This window comes from Nomascus leucogenys, chromosome 4 (genome assembly GCF_006542625.1).
Source record: "Nomascus leucogenys isolate Asia chromosome 4, Asia_NLE_v1, whole genome shotgun sequence".
Classification (NCBI taxonomy): domain Eukaryota; kingdom Metazoa; phylum Chordata; class Mammalia; order Primates; family Hylobatidae; genus Nomascus; species Nomascus leucogenys.
Genome location: NC_044384.1, coordinates 132813148 through 132840069, shown reverse-complemented (window position 1 = coordinate 132840069; position 26922 = coordinate 132813148). Strand labels below are relative to the sequence as shown.

General features: G+C 40.7%; 1 protein-coding gene across 1 annotated transcript in view; it reads right to left on the bottom strand.

Annotated features, from left to right (window-relative positions):
• The window catches only part of LOC100581529 (PH and SEC7 domain-containing protein 3), a 122058-nt gene extending 101834 nt beyond the window's left edge, over window positions 1–20224 (bottom strand). The window contains exons 1-3 of the mRNA XM_030810062.1: window positions 19812–20224; window positions 4616–5723; window positions 655–1050 (exon numbers count right to left, since the gene is read on the bottom strand). Coding sequence (XP_030665922.1) covers window positions 655–1050; window positions 4616–5723; window positions 19812–19842 — 1535 coding nt within the window. The 5' untranslated portion in view covers window positions 19843–20224. The remainder of the gene's footprint in view (window positions 1–654; window positions 1051–4615; window positions 5724–19811) is intronic.
• Window positions 20225–26922: the final 6698 nt, after the last annotated feature.

Genomic DNA, 26922 nt, shown 5'->3' with positions numbered 1-26922 from the left:
TCCCAAAATAACAGGCATGGTGGATACAACGTACATAATTTGTCATTTTATCTCCCAGATAGACTAAAAATCCTAAAGTTGAGAGAGAAAATAATACGGAGCCTAGACCAAGATACCAGCTCTCTCAAGCACCTGGCTAATCGGATCCTTCCTTCAACACGTCAGGAACAGGAGGACAGAGCACGACCTCTCAGAGCAAAGGGCTGGAGGAGACTTTGCTGACTGTATAGTCCACCACTGTAGTTTCCAATGAAGGAATCTCTGAGCTAATCAAACAACCTTCTCGAAGTCATCAACCACCCTCAGTGCCAGACTAAAGCTACGATCTCTCAGTGTTCTTTTCACAGCACCACGTCTCTGCCATCGTCGGAGCTGATACCTCACTCATCATCCCCAAATATTTGTTTGGTATCCAATTTATATATAGTCATCCAGGAAATACCACAGACTAAAATGCTCACAGTTTGCCAATTTGACAAACCACTAAGGTGTGTCCTTCCTGCCCTAAAATCCAAATTACTTTTTACTCACATCATTTGCTTATATCCACAGAAATTGGCCAAATGATTTAAAAATATATTCCACACTCAGATTTCCCAAAGAAGAATCCTACAAAAACCACCAGCATGAAATGAATGAGAATGGGACGAGTACCTTCCCCAGAAAGCAATCTCCGGGGTGCCTTTCGTGTAGATGGAGTCGCTGGCATCATTCAGCCCATTGGTGACCCCACTAGAATAGCCCATCACGATTGCACCATCTGCTGACACACTCAAGACATCCTGATGTCCTCCCCCTGATGTCCTCTCCAAGAACTGACCACCTTCTTTAATGCGCTGTTGTATCATTGGAGTGAGGGGCATTTCAAAGCTAAAATAGCTATCAGGCTCTGAGTATAATGTCTCCAGGGACTCCGCACTGTAGTATAAAGAAGTGTTGTCCAGAATGGTTTCAAACTGGGAGCTGTACACATCAGTGGAGTCCTCTGTATATCCAGGCCCAAGGATGTCTTCATCTTCCCCCTTAACGTGCTCCTCTTGTTCAGTGATCCTGGAAAGTAAATAAGAGTGAAGAATTCCAATATTAGATTAATGTCTTTATTTTTCCCCCTTCACCCATATAAAAAGGACAACATTCTGAAGATCTAACTCTTCTATTCACTGACTTATATCTTAATATATTTGGGAAGGAAGCTATGAAATATAATCAGGTTGAAAAATTCTCAGCATGCATGTGGCTAGGACACTATAAATAATTTAATACAGTTTCAAACTAGTTTCCTAATGTGTGAATACATCTGGTCCAATGAAGATATGAATAAAATATTCAATTCTCATTTTAGCCAAATGTACCGTACACATTCAGATTATTTGCAACTACCAGCATTCCTAATTATAACAGGAGCAGATAAATATATCATGTAAACTTGATACGGCAAAATTTCAGTAAAAATACACCAAGCTTTCATCAGCTGATTAATACTTTCTGATTTAAATAAGGCCAAATGCTCTCAAGCAAATGACTGTATCAGAAGCCAAGAGCTGCCCCCTGCTGACAACAGAGCAGCACTGCAGAGAGATTTCGGGTCCAAAATTAGCCAATGAACAGCCTAACAAAAAGCCAACAGAAGCAAGGCTAACCAAAGCCTTGAGAGATTAGAAACAGCTCCAAAGTCAGTATACAGGGTAGGGCATTCACTTCGGCACACAAACGTGAACAATTAATATGCAGCATGTTCTACAAATGTTAAAAGCGAACATTAGGATAACTAAGTAAAATTAAAAACTTGGGAGATACATCACTACGGAAGAGCAAGGGGTCAAGAGTTAGAAAAACTGGAAGGTGAATTTTGGCTGTCTCAGTTACTAGCTGTATCACTTGAAGCAACTTTACTTAACCTCTCTGAGCCTCAGATTCCTACAAATAGGAATGAAATAGAAATAGGAATTATCTATTAAGCATCTCATAAGTCATCCACATTCTCAGGTATTACTGGAATCCACATTCAACACTGCAATTGGTTTGTTGTTTTTAAATACTGAAGATCACCCATGGACCAAATGCTATGTTCTTAATGGCTTCCCACTGCACTTGGCATAAACTGGAGCATTCCTAAGATGATGCTCCTCCCTACCTCTCCACACTCACTGCACCCCACTCTCCCCTGCTTTTTTTTTTTTTTTTTTTTTGAGATGCAGTCTAACTCTGTCACCCAGGTTGGGGTGCATTGGTGCAATCTTGGCTCACTGCAGCCAACGCCTCCCAGGTTCAAGCGCCTCTCCTGCCTCAGACTCTCAAGTAGCTGGGATTACAGGCATGTAACACAATGCCTGGCTAATTTTTGTATTTTTAGTAGAGACGGGGTTTCACCATGTTGGCCAGGCTGGTCTCAAACTCCTGACCTCGGGTGATCTGCCTGCCTCAGCCTCCCAAAGTGCTGGGATTACAGGTGTGAGCCACCATGCCCAGCCTCCCCTGCTTGGCATTAGCCACACAGGGGGAGTTTCAAATCTTCAAGCCTGGCACAGGCCTTGGCTTCACACATCTGCAGGAAGCACACACTAGTCAGGGAGCTCAGCAGCCTCCTGTGCACATGCTGTTCCCTCTACCTGGAACATTCTTCCTACCCCTTCTCTGGCTGGCAAAGTCATTCCTTCCTCATGTCTCAGTGTAATTTCCATTTCCACAGAAAAGTTTTGTCTAAGCCATCAACTGAACTGGCCTCTCCCCTCCATCCAAATTATTCTTTCTCATAGGTCTCTGTTCTTTTCCTTCACAGAACCTAGCACACTTTGTGATCCTATACCTATTAGCATGTTTATGTGACCAATGTTTATCTTCAGCGATAAACTCCACGAAGACAGTAACCGTGAGCCACATCTATTTTGAACATTCCTTTACGCCCAGCATCTTGCAGCGTCAGGACATAGGAGACAACTGAAAAATATTTGTGGGAAGAAATGAGGAATGAATTATTAATCTGAAGAACAGTAAAAGTGTATATTCCAGTGGGAATATAAACACTGAGCCACATGCCACATATCAAGGCCGCTTTGGAGGGAAGTCTGGAGAGCTGATGGGTTGGGGAGGGGAGTGGGAAGGATCCTGCCAGGATCCCAAAGGAGCACCACTCTCAGTGGGTTTGTTAACTGCAGAGGAAAAGGCATTTCCTTACACCGAACAAGAAAACAAAAAACAACCCTCAGCCTTGACACAGATGCTCTCCCATATAAACTATAAAATGTGGTGTCATGAGGACTGACAGAAGAAAAGACGGTACCAATTAGAAGTACAGTACATAACAAATGACTACGATCAAAGGGAGTGGAGAAAGATGGGTCACGTCTGCCATTTATCCAGGGTCTAAGCTGGTGTAGATGTCAGAAAGCCAGGGAAAGACCAGGAAATACCACATGATGCCAAGTTTCACTCATAAAGGCCATAAATCTCATAAGTGGGAGTTAAACAATGAGAACATATGGGCACAGGGAGGGGAATATCACCCACCGGGCCCTGTCGGGCGGTGGGGGGCTAGGGGAGGGATAACATTAGGAGAAATACCTAATGTAGATGATGGGTTGACGGGTGCAGCAAACCACCGTGGCACGTGTATATCCACGTAACAAACCTGCACATTCTGCACGTGTAGCCCAGAACTTAAAGTATAATTAAAAGAAAAATAAAGGCCATAAATCAAAATATATGCTACTTGTGAGAAGAAGAAATTCCCATGTGAATACCAAGTAACAACTGAATTATAAAATCTACTTCTGACCCCCTGAGATGTCATTTCTAAACATAGGAAGGGCCCCGCACAGTGGCTCACGCCTGTAACCCCACCAGTTAAGGAGGCCAAGGTGGGAGGATCACTTGATGCCAGGAGTTTGAAACAGCCTGGGTAACAAAGTGGGACCCCACCTCTTCAAAGAGTACAAAAGTTGGCCAGGTGTGGTGGCGCACACCAGTAGTCCCAGCTACTCAGAGGGCTGAGGTGGGAGGATCTTTTGAGCCTGGGAGGTCAAAGCTGCAGTGAGCCGTGATCACACCACCATACTCCAAGCCCGGGGGACAGAACGAAACCCTGTCTCTGTATAAATAAACAAACAAACAAACATAGGAAATTCAGTGGGCCCAGAACCTCTGTGTACCTACATGTATGTAGGCTGGACTGAAGGCACTGGTGTTAAACCCAGAAGAAATGCGAAGGTTGGAAGTACCGGCTATACAGGGTGTGTCAAAAAAGTCCAAACCTTTTCATATTACTAAAGATGACTGTGGGGTATATTAGTTACCTTGATGTTGGGAAACTTGAAATCTGTCAAATGTTAAGAAAATGTCAGAAAAGAATTCACAGTTTAGTGTTCACAGTCTCTTCAGAACTCTGTTTCCCTGGTCCATGCCTAACGGATGACTTTATAATGAAATCACTTTAATATCTGAGAAGCTTAGGAGGAATCTTAGCTTAGAAAGACCCAGCTTACGGGAACTCCTCTCATATTCTGTGATAACAAGGACCCAGTGTATTGTGATTGAGTTCTCATATCAAGTACAGGATAATGGTTTTCTGTGATATGTACCAGGCACCTGAGACAGCACGGCTACTACGGGAGCTCACCTTTCCTTGTCTCTCTCTGGTTCAGGTGTCTTCTCAAGATGCTGTTTGTTTTCCTTTATGAAGACTTCATCCTCTCCACTCTCATCAAGACGCACAGGGGAAAACGTCCCCGAGCTAGTGCCAGGCCTCTCTGAAGGAGCTTTCCAGGATTCATCCCAAACATTCTCAGTTAAACTACTTGAATTACACAAACCACCTGATGAGATGAGATGGCGTGACACTTTGGAAGACTCTTTGCTATCAGCAGAGGCTGTTCTTTGCAGTGATGTCTCAAAATCTACAGAATGCTGGGTCTCTCTCTTAGCTCCTCCTGTCCACAGTATCTCTACTCCTTGAAATTCCACATGTTTGACCCGGCCTGGGCGTCCCATGGAGCTGCTTCGATCACATCCCCCTGGGTGCTCTCTCCCAAGAGCAGACCTCTGCTCTTTCAAGAAACCAACAGTGCCTGCAGAGTGGCAGGTCACTGCTGAGCTTCCGAGGGAGGCTATGGGACAAGATGGCTCCTGCACACAGACAGCCCCTTTCCTCTCATTATTCATTATCTGGGAAAGCTCTGCCTGAGTGTCTCCAGTTAACAGCGCGGTCAGATCCTTCTGGATGCTCAAATAAAAACTTTCCTCCGTCGTTACTTCAGCTGAAAGAGGTATTTCTGGTGATTTTTTTTTGCCAGCAGGGAGCAGTTTGTTGAATCTCTGTGTTTTATGACTGGCAGTGTCCAGCTCTTTTTCCACCTGCTGAACTGAAAAACTAGAAACAGCATCTTGGTCCAGTACCTTTGTAGCCTGTAATGTTCCGGAAATGATTCTGGCTTCTGTGGCTTTCAGAGCTGAAATCAAAGAGTCAATGGGCTGTAAACTTTGTTCCTTGAGGTGACTTTGAGAGAGGGCCTCTCTGACATCTTTTGGTCCTTCTGTAACACTGTCGAGCCCAGAGTGGCAGCCAGTAAGAGGCTGGACACCCTGCTGCTCTTGTGGGTGGCATGGCAGAGTCTCACCATCAAACTCCAGAGAAGCCCTTAGGCCTTCTCCACCTTCCTCCATGGTCCCATATTCTGGAAATTCATTTGTGACATTTGGTGGGAGTAAAGTGCTTCCTCCATGATCACCTGTGAAGAGAACACAACGGACACATGATTTGTTGTAGAAAGACAGGGCCCAGTAGGTAATAATGAATATTCACACAGATCAGGCACTCAATAATACTTATTAACTTGATTATTGCATTATATCTGTCCTCCCACCACCCTGTAACACACACTTCTCATGACACTGCAGTGATCCCTTCTACTCAGCCCACGTGAGTATAACCAAAAAACTTTCGGCCTAGAAGGCAATCTAATGACACCTGTCATATTTAACTTTGCTTCTGATGTTCCATACATGAGGATTCAGTAACTCAGTTGCTTCATATGCAAAAAGGGATTACAATAAGGATATGTACCACCTTCCAAACACCACTCATGAAACAGCAACTAAAATGTGTATATTGGGCATAACACTAAAGAGCCCTGTCATCTGGCCAACAGTATCTGTGCAGTGCAATCTCTGCGACAGAGCCTCTGCAAAACACGTGTGATCCATTTAAACTCAGTCAATATTTTTTTTCTGCCGGAAGTCTCCCCTTCATTGTTGAGTTTCTGTGGAGGAAAAAAATGCTTTCAAAAAATCCCTGAAAAATAAGAATGAAGCCAACCTGGAATGACAAACTTAGTGTGCTGAGAAAGAAGTCCACGAACCCAAATACGGAAAATTCGTTTTTCTCATTTTATTCATTTATTTTCCCAATTGACAAAAGTTTGTTTATATATCTATATATATATGTTTACATATATAAAGTTTATATATATAGTATACAACATAATGTTTAATATATGCATACATCTGTAGACTAGCTAAATCAAGCTAATTAACAACATACCAGTACTGTACCTCAAATTTTTGGTGTGTAGTGAAAACAGTTAAAATCTACTTCCTCTTCTAGCAATTTTCAAGTATACAATACATTGTTATTAACTATAGTCACCATGTTCTACAACAGACCTCCTGAATTTATTCCTCCTATCTATCTACAATTTTGTATCCTTTGACCAACACCTCCCCAATCCCACCACCCGGCAGTCCCTGGTAACCATCATTCTAGTTTCTGCTTCCAAGAGTTCAACATTTCAGACTCTACATATTAGTAAGATCACCACCTGCATAAAATTTTAATGGCATCTTATGAAGAACCCCAATATATGAAGTAAAGAAAACAGTATTTAATTAGTATATATTCGCTATATTGAGTCAAATTTGTAACATTTTCTTGTTAAAATGATAGTGAGAACTGAAAATGGGGACACTCTGACAAACCAAAACTTTAAATTGGGGGTTTACAGATAGCAGTTATAGTCCTATCAGCCCCAGTATCCAGTCTTCTTCTCAACTTAGTTTTGGTTACTTTGTATCATGAAAACCCTCATCTATGCTGGAAATACAGTGTACTCACTTTTACTCTATGAAAGAGGACATTAGTTGTTATCATTTTTATTTTATTTATTTAATGAGATGGAGTCTCACTGTGTTTCCAGGCTGGAGTGCAGTGGTACGATCTCAGTTCACTGCAACCTCTTCCTCGCGGGTTCAAGCAATTCTCCTGCCCCAGCCTCCAAAGTAGCTGGGACTACAGGTGCGTACCACCATGCCTAGCTAATTTTTTTTTTTTTGTAGTAGAGACGGGGTTTCATCATGTTGGCCAGGATGGTCTCGATCTCTTGACCTCGTGATCCATCTGCCTCAGCCTCCCAAAGTGCTGGGATTACAGCTATGAGCCATTGCACCTGGCCATTGTTACCATTTTTAAACTACTACAGAGCTACAACCTTCCTATTTAGTGAAATATTTGATAAATGTCTGTACATATACACTGAAATGGCTGAAAAGACTTCATTTTGCCTGCAATCCCAGCTACCTGGGAGGCTGAGGCACGAGAATCATTTGAACCCAGGAGGCAGGGGTTGCAATGAGTTGAGATTGCGCCACTGTAGCTCAACCTGGGAGAAAGAGCGAGATTCCATCTCAAAAAAAAAAAAAAAAGATTTGATTTCCAAGGCATGCACTAAATGAGGTAACTTGGAAACATCAGTTATCCTAATAACTGATAATTATTAATTACTGATACAATTACTAATAATAGATGTATTGCTATTGAACACACGGTATCCCCCAGTGTGTTAAATAGCAATACATTTGAGAGTATATGTTGTTTCATATTCCATGTTGTAAAATAATTTGAAATATATACACTTTTTTTTTCTTTTTTAAAGACAGGCTCTTACTCTATCATCCAGACTGCAGTGCAGTAGTGCGATCATAGCTCACTGCAGCCTCAAACTCCTCGGCTCAAGTAATCCTCCCACTCCAGCCTCTTGGGTAGCTGGGATCACAGGTGTGCACCACCATGCCCAGCTAACGTTTTTATTTTTTGTAGAGATGGGGTCTCACTATGTTGCCCAGGCTGGTTTCAAACTCCTGGCCTCAAATGATCCTCCTGCCTTGGCCTTGGGATTACACGCATGAGCCACCATGCCTGGCCTGAAATATATTTTTAAAATTACATTTGAACCAAGTGTTGATGGAATCTAACAAGCACTTCTCTGTGAAAGTATTTATAACACCTTCTACAAGACAGAACTAATAAAATGTAGCTTGCTTACATCTGAAGAGGCAGTGACTTTTCAAACAATGAATTGAAAAGGACGATAGCTAAAAACAATAAAGCGCCTTCTTCGTAGGGTGGAATATTGACATTTTATGTCTTTCAGTAAAGAATGCAGTAGGTCTCTTCATGGTGCCACCTTTTTTTTTTTTTTTTTTTTTTTTTTTTTTTGAGACGGAGTCTTGCTCTGTCCCCCAGGCTGGAGTGCAGTGGCGCGATCTCGGCTCACTGCAAGCTCCGCCTCCCGGGGTTCACGCCATTCTCCTGCCTCAGCCTCCCGAGTAGCTGGGACTACAGGCGCCCGCCAACACGCCCGGCTAATTTTTTGTATTTTTAGTAGAGACGGGGTTTCACCCTGTTAGCCAGGATGGTCTCGATCTCCTGACCTCGTGATCCGCCCGCCTCGGCCTCCCAAAGTGCTGGGATTACAGGCTTGAGCCACCGCGCCCGGCCCATGGTGCCACCTTTTAAGATTCAGTCATTTTTAGTATATTCACAAAATTGTACAACTATCACCACTACCTAATTCCAGAACATTGTTTTTTTTTTTTTTTGAGACGGAGTCTCGCTCTGTCGCCCAGGCTGGAGTGCAGCGGCACGATCTCAGCTCACTGCAAGCTCCGCCTCCCAGGTTCACGCCATTTTCCTGCCTCAGCCTCCTGAGGAGCTGGGACTACAGGCGCCCGCTACCACGCCCAGCTAATTTTTTGTATTTTTTTAGTAGAGACGGGGTTTCGCTGTGTTAGCCAGGATGGTCTCGATCTCCTGACCTTGTGATCCGCCCGCCTCGGCCTCCCAAAGTGCTGGGATTACGGGCGTGAGCCACCGCGCCCGGCCATTCCAGAACATTTTTATCACTCCCAAAAAGAAACCCTGTATCCATAAGCAGCCACTCCCCATTTCAGCTTTTCTCAGCCCCTGGTAACTACCAATATCTTTCCTGTCTCTATGGAATTGTCTATTCTGGACACTTCATGTAAATGCAATCATACGATATACGGCATTTGGGGTCTGACTTCTCTCACCTAGCACAAGGTTGTCGGGTCTACTCATGTCGTATCATGTATCAGAACTTCATTCCTTTTATTTTATTATTTTATACATATAAGAAGAGAGACGGGGTCTCTCTGTGGTTCCCAGGCTGGTCTCAAACTCCTGGTCTCAAGCAAACCTCCCAGTTCAGCCTTCCAAGTAGCTGGACTACAGGTATGCACCACTGAGCCTGGCTGAGAACTTCATTCTTTATTACTGCCAAATAATATTTCATCATACAGGAACAGTCTTTTCTTTGGCCATTCATCAGTTGATGAGATATTGGAGCTGTTTCCACTTGTTGGCTGCTATGAATAAAAAATGTGTACATAAGTTTCAGGGTCTAAATATATTTTTTCTTTTCTTCCTTTTCTTTTTGAGACAGGGTCACACTCTGTCACCCAGGCTGGAGTGCAGTGGCATGATCATGGCTCACTGCAGCCCTGACCTCCTGGGCTCAAGCCATTCTCCCACCTCAGCTTCCTGAGGAGGTGGGACTACAGGCACAGGCATGCACCACCATGCCCAGCTAATTTTTTTTTTTTTTGGAAGAGATGGGGTTCCACCATGTGCCCAGGCTAGTCTCGAACTCCTGGGCTCAAAGGATACGCCTGCCTCGGCCTCCTAAAGTGCTGGCATTACAGACATGAACCACCACATCTGGCCTAAATATATTTTTTATTCTCTTCTGTATATACCTAGGAGTGAAATTTCTGGATCATATAGTAAATCTATGTCTAACATTTTAAGAAACTGCTGAACAGTTTTCCAAAGCAAATGCGCTATTTTACATTCCTACAAGCAATGTCTAAGATTCTATTATTGTCTGTTTATTGTTACAGACATCCTAGAAGTGGTATCTCACTGCGATTCTCATTTGCATTTCCCTAGTGACTAATTATGTTGAGCACCTTGTCATGTGTTTTTTGGCCATTTGTGCATCTTTTTTAGAGACACGCCCATTTGATGGCTGAATTATTTGTCTTTTTATTACTGAGTTATAAGAGTTCTTTATATATTCTGGACATAAGTTATTTATTAGATGTATACTTTGCAAATGTTTTCTCCCATTCTGTGAGTTGTCATTTTTCACTTAATTGATAGTGTCTTCTGAAGCACAAAAGTTTTTACTTTTGCTGAAATCCAAATTATCTGTTTTTCCTTTGGTCTCTTGTGCTTTTTGTATCATATGTAGCAAATCATTGTCTAAACCAATATCACAAAGATTACTTTTACGTTGTCTTCTAAGAGTTTTGCAGTATTAGCTATTACATTTAGCTCTCTCATCCACTTTGAATTAATTTTCGTATATGATGTGAAGTAGAAATCCAACTTCATTATTTTGTATGTGGATATCCAGCGCTATCTGTTGAAAAGACTATTCTTTCCCCACCGAAAAGCCTTGGTGCCCATGTCAAAAATCAATCATATACATATATTAATATATATGCAAAGGTTTATTTCTGGACTCTCAATTCCATTGAGCTAGATGCCTATCTTTTTTTTTTTTTTTTTGAGAGGATCTCACTCTGTCACTCTGGCTGGAGTACGGTGGTGCAATCACAGTTCACTGCAGTCTTGATCTCCTGGACTCAAGCGATCCTCCCACTTCAGACTTCCAAGTAGCTGGGGCTATAGGCATGCACCGCCATGCCTGGACAATTTTTCATCTTTTTTAAGAGACAGGGTCTCATTACACTGCCCAGGCTGGTCTTGAACTCCTAGGCTCAAGTGATCCCTCCCGCCTCAGCCTTGCAGTGTCAGGATTACAGGCATGAAGCACCGCACCTGGCTAGATGCCTATCTTTATGCCAGAATAACACTGTCTCCACTACTGTGGCTTTGCAGTAAGTGAAATCTGGAACTGTGAGTCTCCTCCAACCTTGTTCTTCCTTTTCCAGGTTGTTTTGGTCACTCTGGGCCCCTTGAATTTCCCGTTAGTTTTAGAATCAACTCATCAGACAGCTGTGATTTTGATAGGGGCTGCAATGAATCTATACAGTACTGGATTCTTAATAGTATTACTATTACATCTTTTGTTCCATGACCATGGGCTATCTTTTCACTTATTTAATCTTCTTTAATTTCTTTTAGCCATTTTTAAAATAATTTTAAATATACAAATTTTCAATTTATTCCCCTAAGATTCTATTTCTTTTGATACTGCTTTTCAAATTTCTTTAGATCATTCAGTAGCCATGTATAGAAATTCAATTTGTTGCTGTTTATGAATCTTATATCCAACAACCTTGCTTAACTTGGAGCATATAATAACATATTTGTAGATTACTCAGGATTCTACAAACCAGACCATGTCATCTGTGGATAAAAGCTTTACTTCTTCCTTTACAATCCCAATCCGTCTTTCCTAATCAACCCTCTTTCAACTCCCTTTCACATGTTATACCACTGCCTCTAAACTGAAGGAGGGGGCAGCCCATTAATACCCTGAAAAGATTTATTCTAATCCTAATACACACTGGAAATAAGCTTAAGCATACATACATTCTGAATGAGTAGACATACACATGCTCCTTTGCCTTTGTTCAACTTCTTTTCTCTACCTGACATTCTTTTTCTTCCCATTTCAACATAAATCAGATTATTTTCACAATTCAAGACCTAAACCAAATCCCCTGTCCTTAATTACGCCTTCCCTTGCTCGCCAACTCCTGCAAAAAGTCCTCTCCTCTGTATAAATGTCAAAAAGACTTTTGCTGTATGATATATACAGTGTAAAAATACAAACAAATGAGCATAATGTTACTCACACCTTAAAGCTTCCAAAGGCAATAAGGTTTAACTCATCACGAAGTGTTTTAAGAAAACTGACCATAGTGACCGCTGAAGCTGTATTTATAAACAGCACCAAAACATATTACAGTGAAATGCATTCAACAAAGGGAAGAAAAGTGAGACTTAGTCACTTGGGAGTCTACTTTGCTTTAACAGTTTCAACTGCCCTCTGGAAAAAAAAAAAAAACATATACACACACAGAGAACTGAACACTGGCCCCAAGAGAAGTGACAAAAAGATATCAACGGGCCTCAGAGAAATCTGATAATTCCTTCACCCCATTTTTAATAGTTTTCATTGAAATGTCCCTCAGAAAGGGGCAGCAAATGCAGCAACTGTGGGCAAGTGCTTGTGATGTCTGATATAACAACTTGGCAACCGGTCAAAGAAAATGAGGTCAGGTAAGAGGGAGAAAGGGCGAGGCAAAGCCCTGCGTGACAGATTGCCTGCTTTACTATTAAATATTGGAGTAGTTTCTCCTGGTCTATGTTTACTGTTCTAAGAACTGGAATAGACGAGGGAAGACAAATGTTCTGAGAGGCGAAATGACCTGACCAAGGTCAATAAAATGATGTTCAATAAAGTATTGTTTTTAGCACTGTAAGTCAGGACTATCTTCCGTCTCTCAGGAGTCAAGGCCTGGGAGAAACTCAGGGACACTGAACTGTGTGAGACCATCATTCATCATTGCTTTTTTTCCTTTTTGAGATAGGGTCCCACTCTGTCACCCAGCTGGGGTGCAGTGGCACCATCATAGCTCACTGCAGCCTCAACCTCCTCCGGTGCTCAAGTGATCCTCCAGCCTCAGCCTCTGGAGTAGCTGGAACCACAGGCATGTGCCACCTCACCCGGCTAATTATTTTATTTTTATTTTTTTGGAGAGACGGGGTTTCCCTATGTTGCCCAGACTGGTCTCGAGCTCCTGGGCTCAAGTGATCCTCCCACCGTGGCCTCCCAAAGTGCTGGGATTACAGGCGTGAACTAACACATTCAGCCAAGGCCATCATTTCTAAGAGCAGTAATGTTAACAAATATAACGAAGAATAAAACCAGAAGTGTTCTAGTTGTAGCTTCTGGGTAGAAACAGCCTTAATCATCATGTCCCTAAGGATTCAGCATAACAGCAAGAATTTCCTTTCAAATAAGGCACCCTCCGTCACACCCCATGAGCAGTTTATTTTTGCTGTTTGCATTGGTTATCACAACTTGACTGGCTTTAACAACACAGTTAAAGACGGTGTTGCTCATCCTGACCTTTCATTTAGAATTTCTGATTTATTCCTTATGTTTAAAAATTGGGACTATATGCTAAGACAATTATTTTTTTTAAAAAGACCAAATTATTGTTTTAAGATTTTTTTAAGATGCTCCGTTTTAAAATAGGGCCTTAGATACTTCCTATTAAATGCCCATTGTTTCCAAAATTCATTCACACATTCAGCAAATATTGATTACCTGCTATGTACTAAACACAGGGGATTCAAAACTGAGTATTTCCAGAACATGAGAAGTCTGTTTGGCATGTTAGAAAGCTCCCCTTGGTAGAATGTGAAGGATGTGTAGCAGAGAGGGTACAAGCATAGACTCAGGAATAACCACGCAGGCTTCTGGCAATAGTACAGGGGAGAGACGGTGAGTGCTAGAGCCAGAACAAATGCAGAATAGACATGAACAAAGATGCAAGGGGTGCTGCATCTCCCACGACACTGTACTTGGACCAGCATCCATGCCCATAATCTTCTCATCTCCTCTGCCCCAGGCCCCTCTAGTTTCAACATGGCCTCTTCCAACTGCTATGAGCTCTTACACCAAACTTGAAAGTTGTTAAGACTTTCCCTTTCAGTCTACATCTATTACTAATGTAAGAATCCACTGAAAACATTTCCCCTCCAGTGAGCCTTTCTGAATTAGTCCTACCTGAATTTGGTCTTCTATGTGTGACAAAGGGACTCAGGGACTTGCTAAATATAAAAAAAGAACTTGAGCGCTTACCTAAATATAAACCACACACTGGTAGAATGTGAATTAATAAAGAGTTCATACTTTACTGCGTGTATTTTTCCCCTTAAAGAAATGAAAATGTAGTGTAGAGTGTGGAGGAGGGAAGAGAGAAGAAGAGTTTTCACATTCATTTGAAATATATGTACTTTTTGGAGGTATCTATTTATACTCCATTAGAAGTCATACTTTTCTATCAGATCTTATCTGCTGCTTTGTGTATCTGGTTAGATTCCTAACAAATCGTGTTTCCTGTTGTTTAGCAAAGATGCTTTTCCTGCAATGACATATAAACCCACTGATTTTTTTAAGACCTTTTTTCTTTTGATTGGGTATATTGAGAAAGAAATGAGATACACTTGAATGTTAACAAGATGAATTTTGGGAGTGCTTTGGGTTATATATTAAGTAGTCATCTGTTTCTGGAACACAGGGACAGAGCTGTAATACAATGAAATGCAATAGAAAGAAATTTCTTCAAATTGTGAGAAAATAAGCCTGCTCCATAAGACTGGCTGCAGAAAAACCAGGGCCTTTCTAAGAATTAACCTGTTTGAGCAGCAGTAAATCAAACAGGTTTTCTTCCACTCTGGCTAGCAAACTCCTTAAAAGACAATAGTTCAAGAAAAAACAAAATGCAAGAACTATTTGCCACGTCTACTGTAGACTCGGTCGCCGTAAGCTGGAATTTGAACCCGATAAAACCATTTTCATGAGGGATTCTCAGCAATAGGACATACGTTTCCCCAGACTATATGATGGTCATATCCATGCCTAGGTTCCTCAGGAGAGCCACGATTATGGATTCTACACACATATACTTTCTAGAACCTGGGACCAGTCATGCCATTTTTTAGAAAAACGTTTTCGTTTTGTCTTGTATTGTTTTGTTGCCACAAAAATATAAAGTCTAAAAGGCCAGAACTTTATTTGCTTTCTTTACAATTATATCTCCAGAGCCTATAACAATCTTACCTAGCAAAGTGGGTATTTTTGTTGAATCAATCAATTATGAATGTCCCAGAACCAACAGGATACCAATTAATAGAAGATGAAAGCCAGATGAGGTGGCTCACGCCTGTAATCTCAACCCTTTGGGAGCTTGAGGCAGGAGGTTCGCTTGAGCTCAGGAGTTCGAGACCATCCTGGGCAAACAGGGAGACCCCTTCTCTACAAAAAATTTAAAAACTTAGCCAGGCGTGGTGGTGTGTTCCTGTGCTCCCAGCTACTTGGGAGGCTGAGGTGAGAGGACTGCTTGAGTCTGGGAGGTTGAGGCTGCAGTGAACTGTGATTGTGCCACTGCCCTCCAGCCGGGACAACACAGCAAGACCCTATCTGAACAAACAAACAACCAAACAAACAAACAAAAAACCTTAAGACAGAAGCAAAAAAGCAGCCTCCTTAAACATAAGCAAAATACTCTATGTTAGCGTCACCCAAGTCCTACCCGCTGCTTCTAAGTCCAGGCTTGAAAAGGATTCGGGAAACAGTAGGGTGCTTCCTGATATTAGAGCCAGCTCATTCTCTCATTTACTCAGCCAACATTTCTTGTGGACCATGAATGCATCAAGCAGCAGAGAAAAGGGCAACAAACAAGAGGAACCTGGCCTCTGTCATCGAGGAGCTTACAGTCCAGCAGCTCCATCTATATATACTGTCTGCTCGCAAACAAATTTCAGGCAGTGGTAAATTTCAGTGGAGATAATCACAGGCTATTCTAGAATTCAGCATGATGCTACGTGAGCTATTACCATTAAGTATAAATTTCTCGGTGGATTTCTGCCTAACACTGTGTTGTCCAATTTGGTAGCCATATCCACATAAGCCTATTTACATTTACATTTAAGCCACTTAAAATTTAATAAAATTGAAAATGTAGTTCCTTAGTGCTCCATACGGTATGTAGCTAATACCTACCATATTCCACTCTGCAGATGTATAGATATCTGTGTATACATATATAGATATAGATATCTATATATCTGTATAGTGGAGTATGTATATCTGTATAGATACCTGTATATTTCTATATCTATCTATACACAGAGAACATTTCCATCATCACAGAAAGCTCTATTTGAAAGTGCTGCCCTAGAGCCTTTCTATTCAGTGTGGTCTTGAGAAAGCAGCATAGATATCACCAAGGAGGCTTGTTAGAAATTCAGACTCTTAGGCACCACCTCAGACATTCCCAATCAGAATCCTTTTGGTTTCTAACAAGAATCCCAGAGGATTCGTATACACGTTACAGGATGAGAAACACGGCTCCAGAAAACTACAACAATATCTACAAGTCATTCTGACTACATTTAATGCCTACTTTTTTATTTTAAAGAGATCACAACTGCCTGTCTCCTAACTCAGAGGTCCAACTGTTCAATCAAATAGGCCTCAACTAAAGTAAGTTCCAAGAAAACAATCTCATTCCTGCAAAGAGAAACACTTGATCATTCTGGTCTGGGTTTACCCTCGAATTAGCAAGTAACCCCGGTCCCTTTCCAAGAGAGGAAGAGAATTGCCTCTGCTGTAATATGACCCCTTCTTGATTTTATAGCTCATAGTAAATTTCTCTCACAATGAATGGCCAATGACTCTCTACTTACACAAAAAGATCATAAAATAACTGCAAATGTAAACTTGACCATTAGTCAAAACCTGTATATTATTATTTGTACACAGCCTTAAAAAAATTATATTGGAGCTTAAGGAAACGGGATCAGGGAAGGGTAAAGACGTTTCAATTTTTAAAAACCAGAATACTTTCCCAGGGTTTTCATGTTCATATCTTTGGATGTGTTGCTTGTAAAATAGAAATGTATGGGGAAATTCAGTCTGATAAGGTACTATGGAGAATGCACTAAGGGTCTTATAATCTATTTCCTATGAGTATAGTTCATCGGATTTTCAGTCCTTTGTAAATTATGGCTAACCCAGCCACTAATAATCTGTTTTCCTTCCTTTCTACATGTGATATTCATAAATGCAATAACATCTTTGGTGTTCTCTGTTCCCTAATGAATATCAGTTAGTAAACACCTTAAAACTTGATATTATATTAGTACAAGAAAACTATAAATTAGTAAGCTATTTTAACACTTGAAAATTTACAGAAGCAAGCTTAAAAACACACTCCCCTAACTTGTCAGAAAGGAATTCAGTTCCAAAGACGAGGGCAGGAAAAAGGGTGACCACTCTGATCCCTTAGTGTGAAATTTCATAAATCTGTAAGATTGGAAGATAAATGCTTAATTTACAAAACAAATATACAGAGCAAGTCTTGCAGAGTTAAAAAAAAAACTGAAATGCATTTCATCTATAAATAACTATAATCCTTAACTGTAATAATGATCAACGTTTTTACGTTTAATAATCAATAAATTTCACCAGCAACACAGTGATACATGACTCAAATTTGCAATGCAATAGTAAAATTTGTATTAAAATAAAACAAGAGGATAATCAAACCCATTTTGCCCAGCAATAGAAAATAAATTTGGTATGATAAAAATAACTGAAAAATCAATATGAGTAATGAGAACTACTAAATGAGTAATCTAAATACATTATATTTTAAGACACTCTCTTCACCCTAAGAAAAGTCACGTTTTGAAGAAAACTACGGTATGTAATCCAGGATGCTGGCTATTGTCTGGACACTGACAATGCTAAAGGCACAGATATTTAAGTTGTTTATGTGTTGGGAAAAAAAAAACAAAACAGGAAAAGGCCTGCCAACCACTACACAAGCTTCTAACATGTGCACACGAACAGAAAATATTCCATTAATTGGACATTCTTTCCCCAAGTGATTAATAGTTACAGCTGTGCTTACGGCAAACTAAGTGATTCAGAACCCAATTTTTCTTATTCAGCTCTAATCCCTAGAGAAATGATACTAGTTTACCATTCAGTCAATTTCAGAGGCAGCTCTGTGAGCTAAGGAGTGGCACCACATACAGCATACCAAAGGGAAGCTTGAGTGAGACAGGGAACAGCCCATTAATTTTAAACCGAAGTCTCTGCAACTGTGCAGAGCACTGTTACTTGTTAGGGAGAAGAAACACTAAGCTGTAAGAGCTGAATTTGAGCTCATCTTTAAAATTGCCGTTTTTCAAAGCTGGTTTCCTTTTTTCAACCAGTGGGGTTCTCCACTCTTGTCTGCCTCTCTTTGTCATAACTTCTGGTTTTTATATCCACATCGTGTGCTTCTCCTTTAAGCCTTTTACCTTCTGATCAGGGATGCCCCTCCGATTTCATCCATTCTGTCCATTTTCTACGCTCCTTTCTGTTGGGGAATCCATACTTTTAAAAATCCAATTGTAAAATTTCTCTCTCTTTACTGACTCTTTAGTTTTAGTTTTATTTTTAAAAGCCAAAAAAAAGCTTAAACTAAACTTTTAAATAACCAGTCTCGCTCACAGCAAGCTTTCTTCTGCTAAAATTAACACAGATACGGTAAGATTAATATAAACTGTTTCTTAAATATGTAGGAAATATTGTGACATTTCAGAATTTGATGTTTCAAAAAACCATACAATTCTTTTAAAAAATAATTATGAATGCCAAGCAGCTGGAGTTCTTAGCAGTGATGATCAACTACAGCTGTGGACTTCTTTAAACTGCTGCCTATGAAGACAGATGTTAGGTGCAGTGGCAAACACGTCACCTCACTCAGCCTCCAGCGTGTAGCGGACTCAGGACACAGCTGATCCACATTTGCAGCCAGTAGTTTTCATGCTCAATAAGAGACCCACAGTTTCACTAAGGATTCAGGCTACTATCTGACATAAACAATTATCCCAAGTATATCTAGAAATGCAAATTTTACAGAGTTGAAAGTCAGTTTCCATGGTGAGAGAGAAATAAATCTTGAATTACTATAAAAGCGACACTTTTAACAAGCAGGAAAAACACATCCCTGTGTGTAAACTGAGATACCTGTTACAAACTTCCAGTAAAGATTCTATCTCAGCCTCAACTAGCAAGTTTCCAGAACATTTTTGGTGCTACCTTTGAGCTAACCTTGTTCCCTTCAAGGCTATTCAGATACTAAGCTGTACTTCAGGCACACAGATGGAAAGCAGTTTGAGCTCTTTAAGAGAAACTCCTCCCCTATTCCCATCCAGCACTACAACATTATGTCTTTCTAAAACTGGAGGGGTAGCCTGTTTTCTCTCTTTCTGTCTGTATAATATATCACAAACAGGGAGCAGACATAGGGTGACAGAATTGTGTGTTCCCAGGAAAGCTGATGGGGAAAAAAAAAATGAAAAGAAGTAAGATTACAGGTAAGAATAATATTCTGCTTTCTATATAAAAATAAAAATTTTGAAAAACTCAATGTCACATGCTGAAATCAACATTCCAGGTAAAGCCAGGTCAGGTGCTGGGCACAGGCATTCAGAGGGCAGGTGGCATCTCTCTGATGACTGGGAATTAAAGAATGGTTGGCGTGGGCATCCCTGAATAAATGCAAAATGCTCTCCTCTATGTCTGGATTCAGCAGAACCTGGTCTACCCCAGGGGTCTCCTACTGGGACGCTCAAAAGACAAGACTAGTAAGCAAAAGCAGTCAATAATACAGACGGATACTTTCACAGCAGCATTTAAAAGAAATAGATATATAATAATATATTTGCCTGCATAGACCTACAAATAGAGGTTACTCACAGAGATTACTGTAGCTCCAGCAGTTACCCATTGATCATAGAAAATGCCCAGTTCATCAGTTTAACGCTTGAGAAAAGTTAGCTTAAAAAGAAGCAAGCTAATTCAAAATATGCTGTTCTAGTCAACTGGAAGCAAATTAGTTTCAGATTTCCTGGCAGCCCCTTTTGCCCTGCACTGCACACGGTGATGTAAATGGAAGCACTTTGAGCACTTGGAACCCGAGCCGAGAGGAGCTGCTGCCTCAGTCCCTCTCACAAAGGCGGAAGCAGCCTGTTCTCCCGTTTGCTCTCCCTCTGTCTGCCTCTGCTGCTCTCTACCTTGGTAGCTTACCGAAAACAGCCACCGTAGGGCGTTTTTATATTTGTGAAAACTACTTCCAAGGAGATAATTGAGATGCTGGGAGTTAGCTTTAATGTAACCATGTCCCCCAGCGCAGCAGCAGGAAGCCCAGCAAAGGCTTGAAGAGGATTGTACCATCCTGGGTGACATCAGAGGTGGGGCTGTCATCCTAGTATTATGCAGCATTTTCTCCGATGCAAGAATGACACATGGGAAAGAGATGGGTAGGTTCTCTTTAAAAGGGTTTAATTCTTGTATTATTTTAATAGACAAGGGAAAAGCAAATACATTGTTTAAAAGCTACCGCAGAATGACACAAATCCTGCTTTGCCAGTCCTTATCTCACTGCTAAGTGATGCTGCCATTTAAAGTCATTTTAGTGACGATTGTATCTTGTTCCTGTGATTAAATTAATATTTAATGGGTGATTGCTGTTACTCAGAAATGTGACATGAAAAGATTCAAAACCAGTAACATCCGTTTTTAAATATGAAGCCATAAACTTTTATATCACTTACCTTGGATGTATACAATGCCTTTCAACACAATCTCGGTAAAAGCACCAAATGTAAAAACTAATAGTTTTATACGAGAAAAGTGAAGTGAGGTGGAAAGTAGCACAAGATGAATAAGATATTGTAATATTATTGATCCTTAATAGTGATAATGGCTATTAATACAAATATTAAAAATAACATGAAAATTCCAATCTTTTGCAACCCTAATATTTCCAACCAGTATGAGATTCATGGGCTGACAACACAAACCACTTCACAGTTGCTTTCATTCATTCCATATACATTTACTGAGTGCCAAACAGGGTGCTGAAAAATGTGTTAGGTTTAATTTGGAGAACGTTTCTGACAAGTAATAATATAATCAGGATAGAAAGTATTTACTTATGTGCCAGGCACTATACTAAGCAGTTTTATTGTATTAATTCATCTATTTCTACCAGCAGCCCTGTGGGATGGCTACTATGATTAACCCATTTTATAGATGAGACTACTAAAACCCAAGAGAGGTGTGTGACTTGTCCAAGACCACACGGCTAATGCTGGCACAGCCAGGATTCAAACACAGGCAAGGTGCCTCTAAAGTCCACCCTCCCTACCCCTAAGCTAAAGTGCCTCCAGGGGGATTCCTTGCCAAGTAAAAGAAGTCTAAAGGAAGAATATAATTTTCAGGATTCAGAATCATAGCAAGCCAAAAATATCCACCTCTCAAGAAGGCTGGCCCAAATATAAGAGGATATAGATGAGAGTGTGCACCTAGAGAGAGCACCAGGGTAGTGGAAATACACCCAGAAACAGAAGCTCAGTGCCGACTACCGGTGTGACCTTGGGCCAATGCCTTAAAACTTTCCAGCTTTAGCTTCCTTATCTCTGAGCTAGAGATGTTTAAATTACAGATCAGTATAACCACGTGGTTACAGCACACAATCTCGGCTATTAATCTGGATTCCTTCACTTTCCAATTATGTTACCTTGAGCAAGTTATTTAACCTCTGTGAGCCTCAATTTGCATCTGAAAAAAAAACGGGAATAATAATGGAGTTTTCTGAGGATTAAATGAACTATACATACAAATACATAAAGCACTCAGAGTAGCAACCAGTATAGAATAAAAAGCTCAAGGTTTTATTACTGATACTATAATCACCATGACTTTTAGTAGAATTACATTTTTTATAAAACTACCCACTTCCCTTTTCAAAATCCTCTCAAAGAAGAGCTAGTTTTTGAGTTGGTTTGAACAGCAGAAAGGACAACCTTTGTTGGCTTCATACAAACACCAACCAGTCCGTGAATCACCAATTCCCTATGAGATGTAAGCTGAATTTGTTGGGCAAGCCTTCTAAGACCACTCCTTCTAAGGGGAGGAAAGAGGAGTAAGAGCCCTTTTGTTCTCCCTCTTCCTTATGCCTGGAATTCAGAAGATGGAGCTAGAAGTGAAGCAGCCCTACGGAATTGTGAGCGTCCCATAAGCTAGGAGGGCAAAGCCGAAAGCACCCCATACCCACCACAGACCTCCTACCCCCACCCACCATCTTCACATGGGGGAGAAATTTACATGGGTCAAGTTACTGAATTCAAGTTTTCCAAATGTCTACAGCGTATCGCATTAGGCTTTAGTTAACATTTACTTTGACTAGCCCCCTAAAACACTATTTCAAAACGTAAAGCTCAGAAATAAATTACTTACATGTTCTCTAGTCTTTTACTGCACCATCTCTTAAAAACATGCACAAAAACAGCACCTGCTTAGCAGTGCCATCTTGAGCTCCTCAATTGTTTCGTTCTGTTTGTATTGATTATATTCTCTTATTCTCTGTGTTCTTGATACTCTGGTATTTGGGGCCTTGACTGTGGAGGGACGGTTCCTCCCAGGGCTGGCTAATTCCTAGAGACAGAAAAGACCCCTGTGCGAGCGTGCCTGTGATACACAAACCAACCAATCCAGAGCCACAGCAGGTAATATTCCCCCTGTCCTAAATCACGCAGGCCCAGGTCCTGGACAACCGGGGACCATCCCTATAGCCCAAAGCCTGCCAAAATTATTCAAACTAGCCAATCTTAAACTTACCCAGCTTGGCTACCCCGTCTTGCCCATTCCCTTCTGAAACAAAACAAAACAACAACAAAAAAACCAATAAAGACTCTGGGCCATGCTCCCCCATCTCCCATCTCTGGCTCCCATCCCAACCTGGTGTTTCCCTGTGACCCTGTGCAATGTACTGAGCCTCCTGCGTCTAGGGATCTGTGAGTATAAACCTCTTTCATAACAGTCATTTCCATGTCTGGATGTCTCCCCATACCTGAATTTTTAAAAACCCCATGTACAAATTTTAGAGCAAAATTTTGACAGGAATAAATGATTACTCACTAATTATCAGGAACAAAATTTCAAATGCACAATGTATTTCCAGACTCTAAAGTCACTAGCACTTTGGCTGTTTAGTTTGGAAATGACAAACTACAGGTAATAAATTTTTGTTTGATATAATGTGTTATTTCTAAAAAAATTTCAAATAAAGTAGTACAAACAGGCAAGCAAGCTATTATTATCCAACCTGATATAAGATTTTTAGAAATAGAACTTTTTCACAAATCGAGACTGACTGTATGATATAGAGTTTTATTATCATAACATCCTGTTTTATTGTTCCCTTTTTTTAAACCGTGGGATCCACGTAGGAGACAATAAGATGACTGGAAGAACTGGTAACAATAATTCCTTAAGTAAAGTAACTTTTCCTTCATTGAACAAGTCCCTGTAAACAAGAAATCAGTTTTCCTTGCTCAATTTATTACTTTTTCAGCCTGGTTCTTAGATCTTGAAAAAAAATTCAACGCCAATTTAAGGCTTACAAAAATTGAGTTTTTGTATTTTAGTCTGTTGTCTCCATTACCAGGTACATCTAAATGTTCAAGCTTAATCTAGAGAGATAATCAGAATTCCAAGAAGATATTATGTGAAATAAATCCAAGTGAGCAGGGAGGAGAGAGGTGAAAAGCCAAAACCTGTCAATAATGATAGTCATGCCGGAGCTCTGTACCCTAATACGCTGTTTTGAAAAGAAAACCTCAAAAGTGAAATTTAATTTATAAAGGGTATACATACGATCCTCCTGGTAAGCTCGTTGGGAAACATACAGTATAAAAGGTTTGTATGCTGGAAACATTACATGTAATAAAGAGGTAATTACAAGTCACCTGCAAAGCTCTACAATTGTCCTAGAGCTACTTGACAGATGAACAAAGTTAGCTAAGCTCACTGTCTTGAGTTACGGAGTGTCATCCCTCTCAGCACAGAAGTGATGTGTGTTCCCTGCACTGCGAACTGCACGGGGGTAAGGGTGGGAGGGGGGAACAAAGAGAAAAGGGGTCGAGTGGCAGAAAGTCACAATGAACATTTTGAGATTCCTGTCTTCCAGGGACCAAGCCTCTCAGGCCTCCCCTGCCACTTTCTAAGAAACTCTCAACCACCAGTTTCTGTGTCCTAACCCAGCCTGTGATAGAAAGGAAAGACCAAAGAAGAGCAGGAAGCAGATGTCATGGCAGGTCTCTGTCAGTCCCTGTTAACCCAGAGCTTACTATGGATAATGCTTGCTACATCGTAGACACCCAATTAATTGTTTCATTTAATCCTTAAAAACCTCCCTACCAGGTAGATATCAGGTATACCTGAATATAAGGCAACTCTAAATAACTGTTAAGTAGTCCATAAATTCCAATGGGGCAAAAAGTTACTGGCCACATTGAATATTTAAATTTTTAGGATGGATGAAATAATCAAATGGCTCCTTATAATATTTTATTATGTTAATTTGCATATATAAAATCACATAATACATTAAAACAATAAATAAATGCCTGTTTTCATTCGCTTCCACTTCAGGAAATGATTTTGTTCAAGCTTTTCATGTGTAATTTGTCATAAGGATCTTTGCTACCACTAGAGTCTCCTTATCTTGCATCTTCAGTTCTAAGTTATTTGAGATACAGCAATTTTTTAAATGTGTGATAGAAATTCTATCCTAACCTACAGTATCCATTCACTAGCAGTGATCTGAACATCACTTACTGCATGTATGACCTAGAAAAGTCATCTTTAAGAAGCTAGTTTATCCAACATCTGACACCTGCACCTCCGAGAGCATTTCCCCAGGAAGAATTACTAAATGTGTGTTCAACTTGTTTTCTCCCTCTTTTTACGCTGTTTTAGTGATCTCCATAAGCATTCCAAACTGACATTATCTATAGTTATTTCAAGCTCATATGTTTTCTCCAAAGAATTCTTTGTTAATCAAAATAATCAAAAGAGGATCCCTAACACAGAACACTTTAAGAACTTAATGTAAGACCACTCCCTCTTTTCTGATATCTTTTTGAGAAAAACAACCTCACCCTGGCTTTGGGATATATTGAGTATTCATTCCTTTTTACAAACGAAGAATATAGAGAAAGTTTAAGCAACCTTAAGAATATAGAGAAAGTTAACCCAACACACAGTTAAAAGAATAAGAAGCATCCCTCAGACCAAAGTTTAGAAAAGGGGCATTTAGTGGGCAGCCCACATGTGAATATAAAGAAGAGCAGAAGAGAACAAACAAAGCCACTCTTTTACATTATGTTGCACTATCTTTTTTGCTAGCATAGTTGGAGAATTTTAATCTTTCTTTCCCTATTGATTGTTTGCAGTCACTTATTTACAATCACATACACACACACACACACACACACACAAACACAAATTTTATTTTCTATTAATATAAACCATATAAACTTTTTTTTTTTTTTGAGACAGAGTCTCGCTCTGTCGCCCCAGCTGAAGTGCAGTGGCGCTATCTTGGCTCAATGCAAGCTCCGCCTCCTGGGTTCATGCCATTCTCCTGCCTTAGCCTCCCGAGTAGCTGGGACTACAGGGGCCTGCCACCACACCCAGCTAATTTTTTGTATTTTTAGTAAACACAGAGTTTCACCATGTTAGCTAGGATGGTCTTGATCTCCTGACCTTATGATCTGCCTGCCTCGGCCTCCCAAAGTGCTGGGACTACAGGCGTGAGCCACCGCACCTGGCCATAAACATTTTTAATGAACACACGATGTATCATTAGTAATACAATTTAGTCATTGTTGAGTAGTCTGGATATTTCCAGTTATTTCCAATATTATCCTAATTTTTTTTTTTTTTTTTTTTTTTGAGACAGGGCCTCACTCTGTCACCCAGGCTGGAGTGCCATGGCGTGATCTCGGTTCACTGCAATCTCTGCCTCCCAGGTTCAAGTGATTCTCACACCTCGGCCTCCCAAGTAGCTGGGGTTACAGGCATGTATCACCATGTATGGCTAATTTTTGAATTTTTAGTAGAGACAGGGTTTCACCATGTTGGCCAGGCTGGTCTCAAACTTCCGGCCTCAAATAATCTGTCCACTTCAGCCTCCCACAGTGCTGGGATTACAGGCATGAGCAACCGTGCCCAGCCCCTAAGTAAATTCTTATACTGACAACTGGATAATATGATTCAGAATGTAAGCAAAATATAAGTCCCACTGATGCAAATGAAATAAATGTCCAAGAAGTCAGTGATATGTATCTGTTTTGTGCACTGTTGCATCCCCATGTCACTGAGAACCCCAGAAAGTACAAACACCAAATTGCAAGGTCAAGATGGCATAAAACACGGTTGCATGTACTGGGCAAGAAGCACTTTGATGGTGAGCTGAGAAACTGCTTTTGCCATGTACTGAGCCTGGGATGGAATCAGAACTCCAGGGTGTGGGGACAGCATGGGAGCATGAAGCAAACAGAGGCTTGGGCTTAAGGGGCTGACCTGAGGGGGTTTATATAATATACCTCCAAAGAAAAAGCAAGAGCAAGTTCTTGGGGTAACTGAATCTCCCTAAAAGCAGAAAAAAAATTAGAAAAGTCACTAAGCATCCAAATGGCATCTAAGTGGGCAGCAGGAACCAGCCAGAAGGGCTCGATAAACTGTACTTACTGAGTTGATTTCCGGCTAGCCTTTGCTTAAATTAGGTTTGTAACTCTAAGCCGTTTCTTTTTATTTATTTTTTCTTTCTTTCAGTATAAGATTTTCTTCAAACACTCTAGTTTTGTCTCAAGTATCAAGTAAACTGAAATGCATCATTCCACCTCTCTGTAGGGATGAATGAGGGTATCGGTGTGCTAGAGGGCAGGGAAGCAGGATCGGAACTCCAGGCCCAGGCCCAGGAGCAGAGCACAGTCTGGCCAACTAAAGGAAAGGCAGG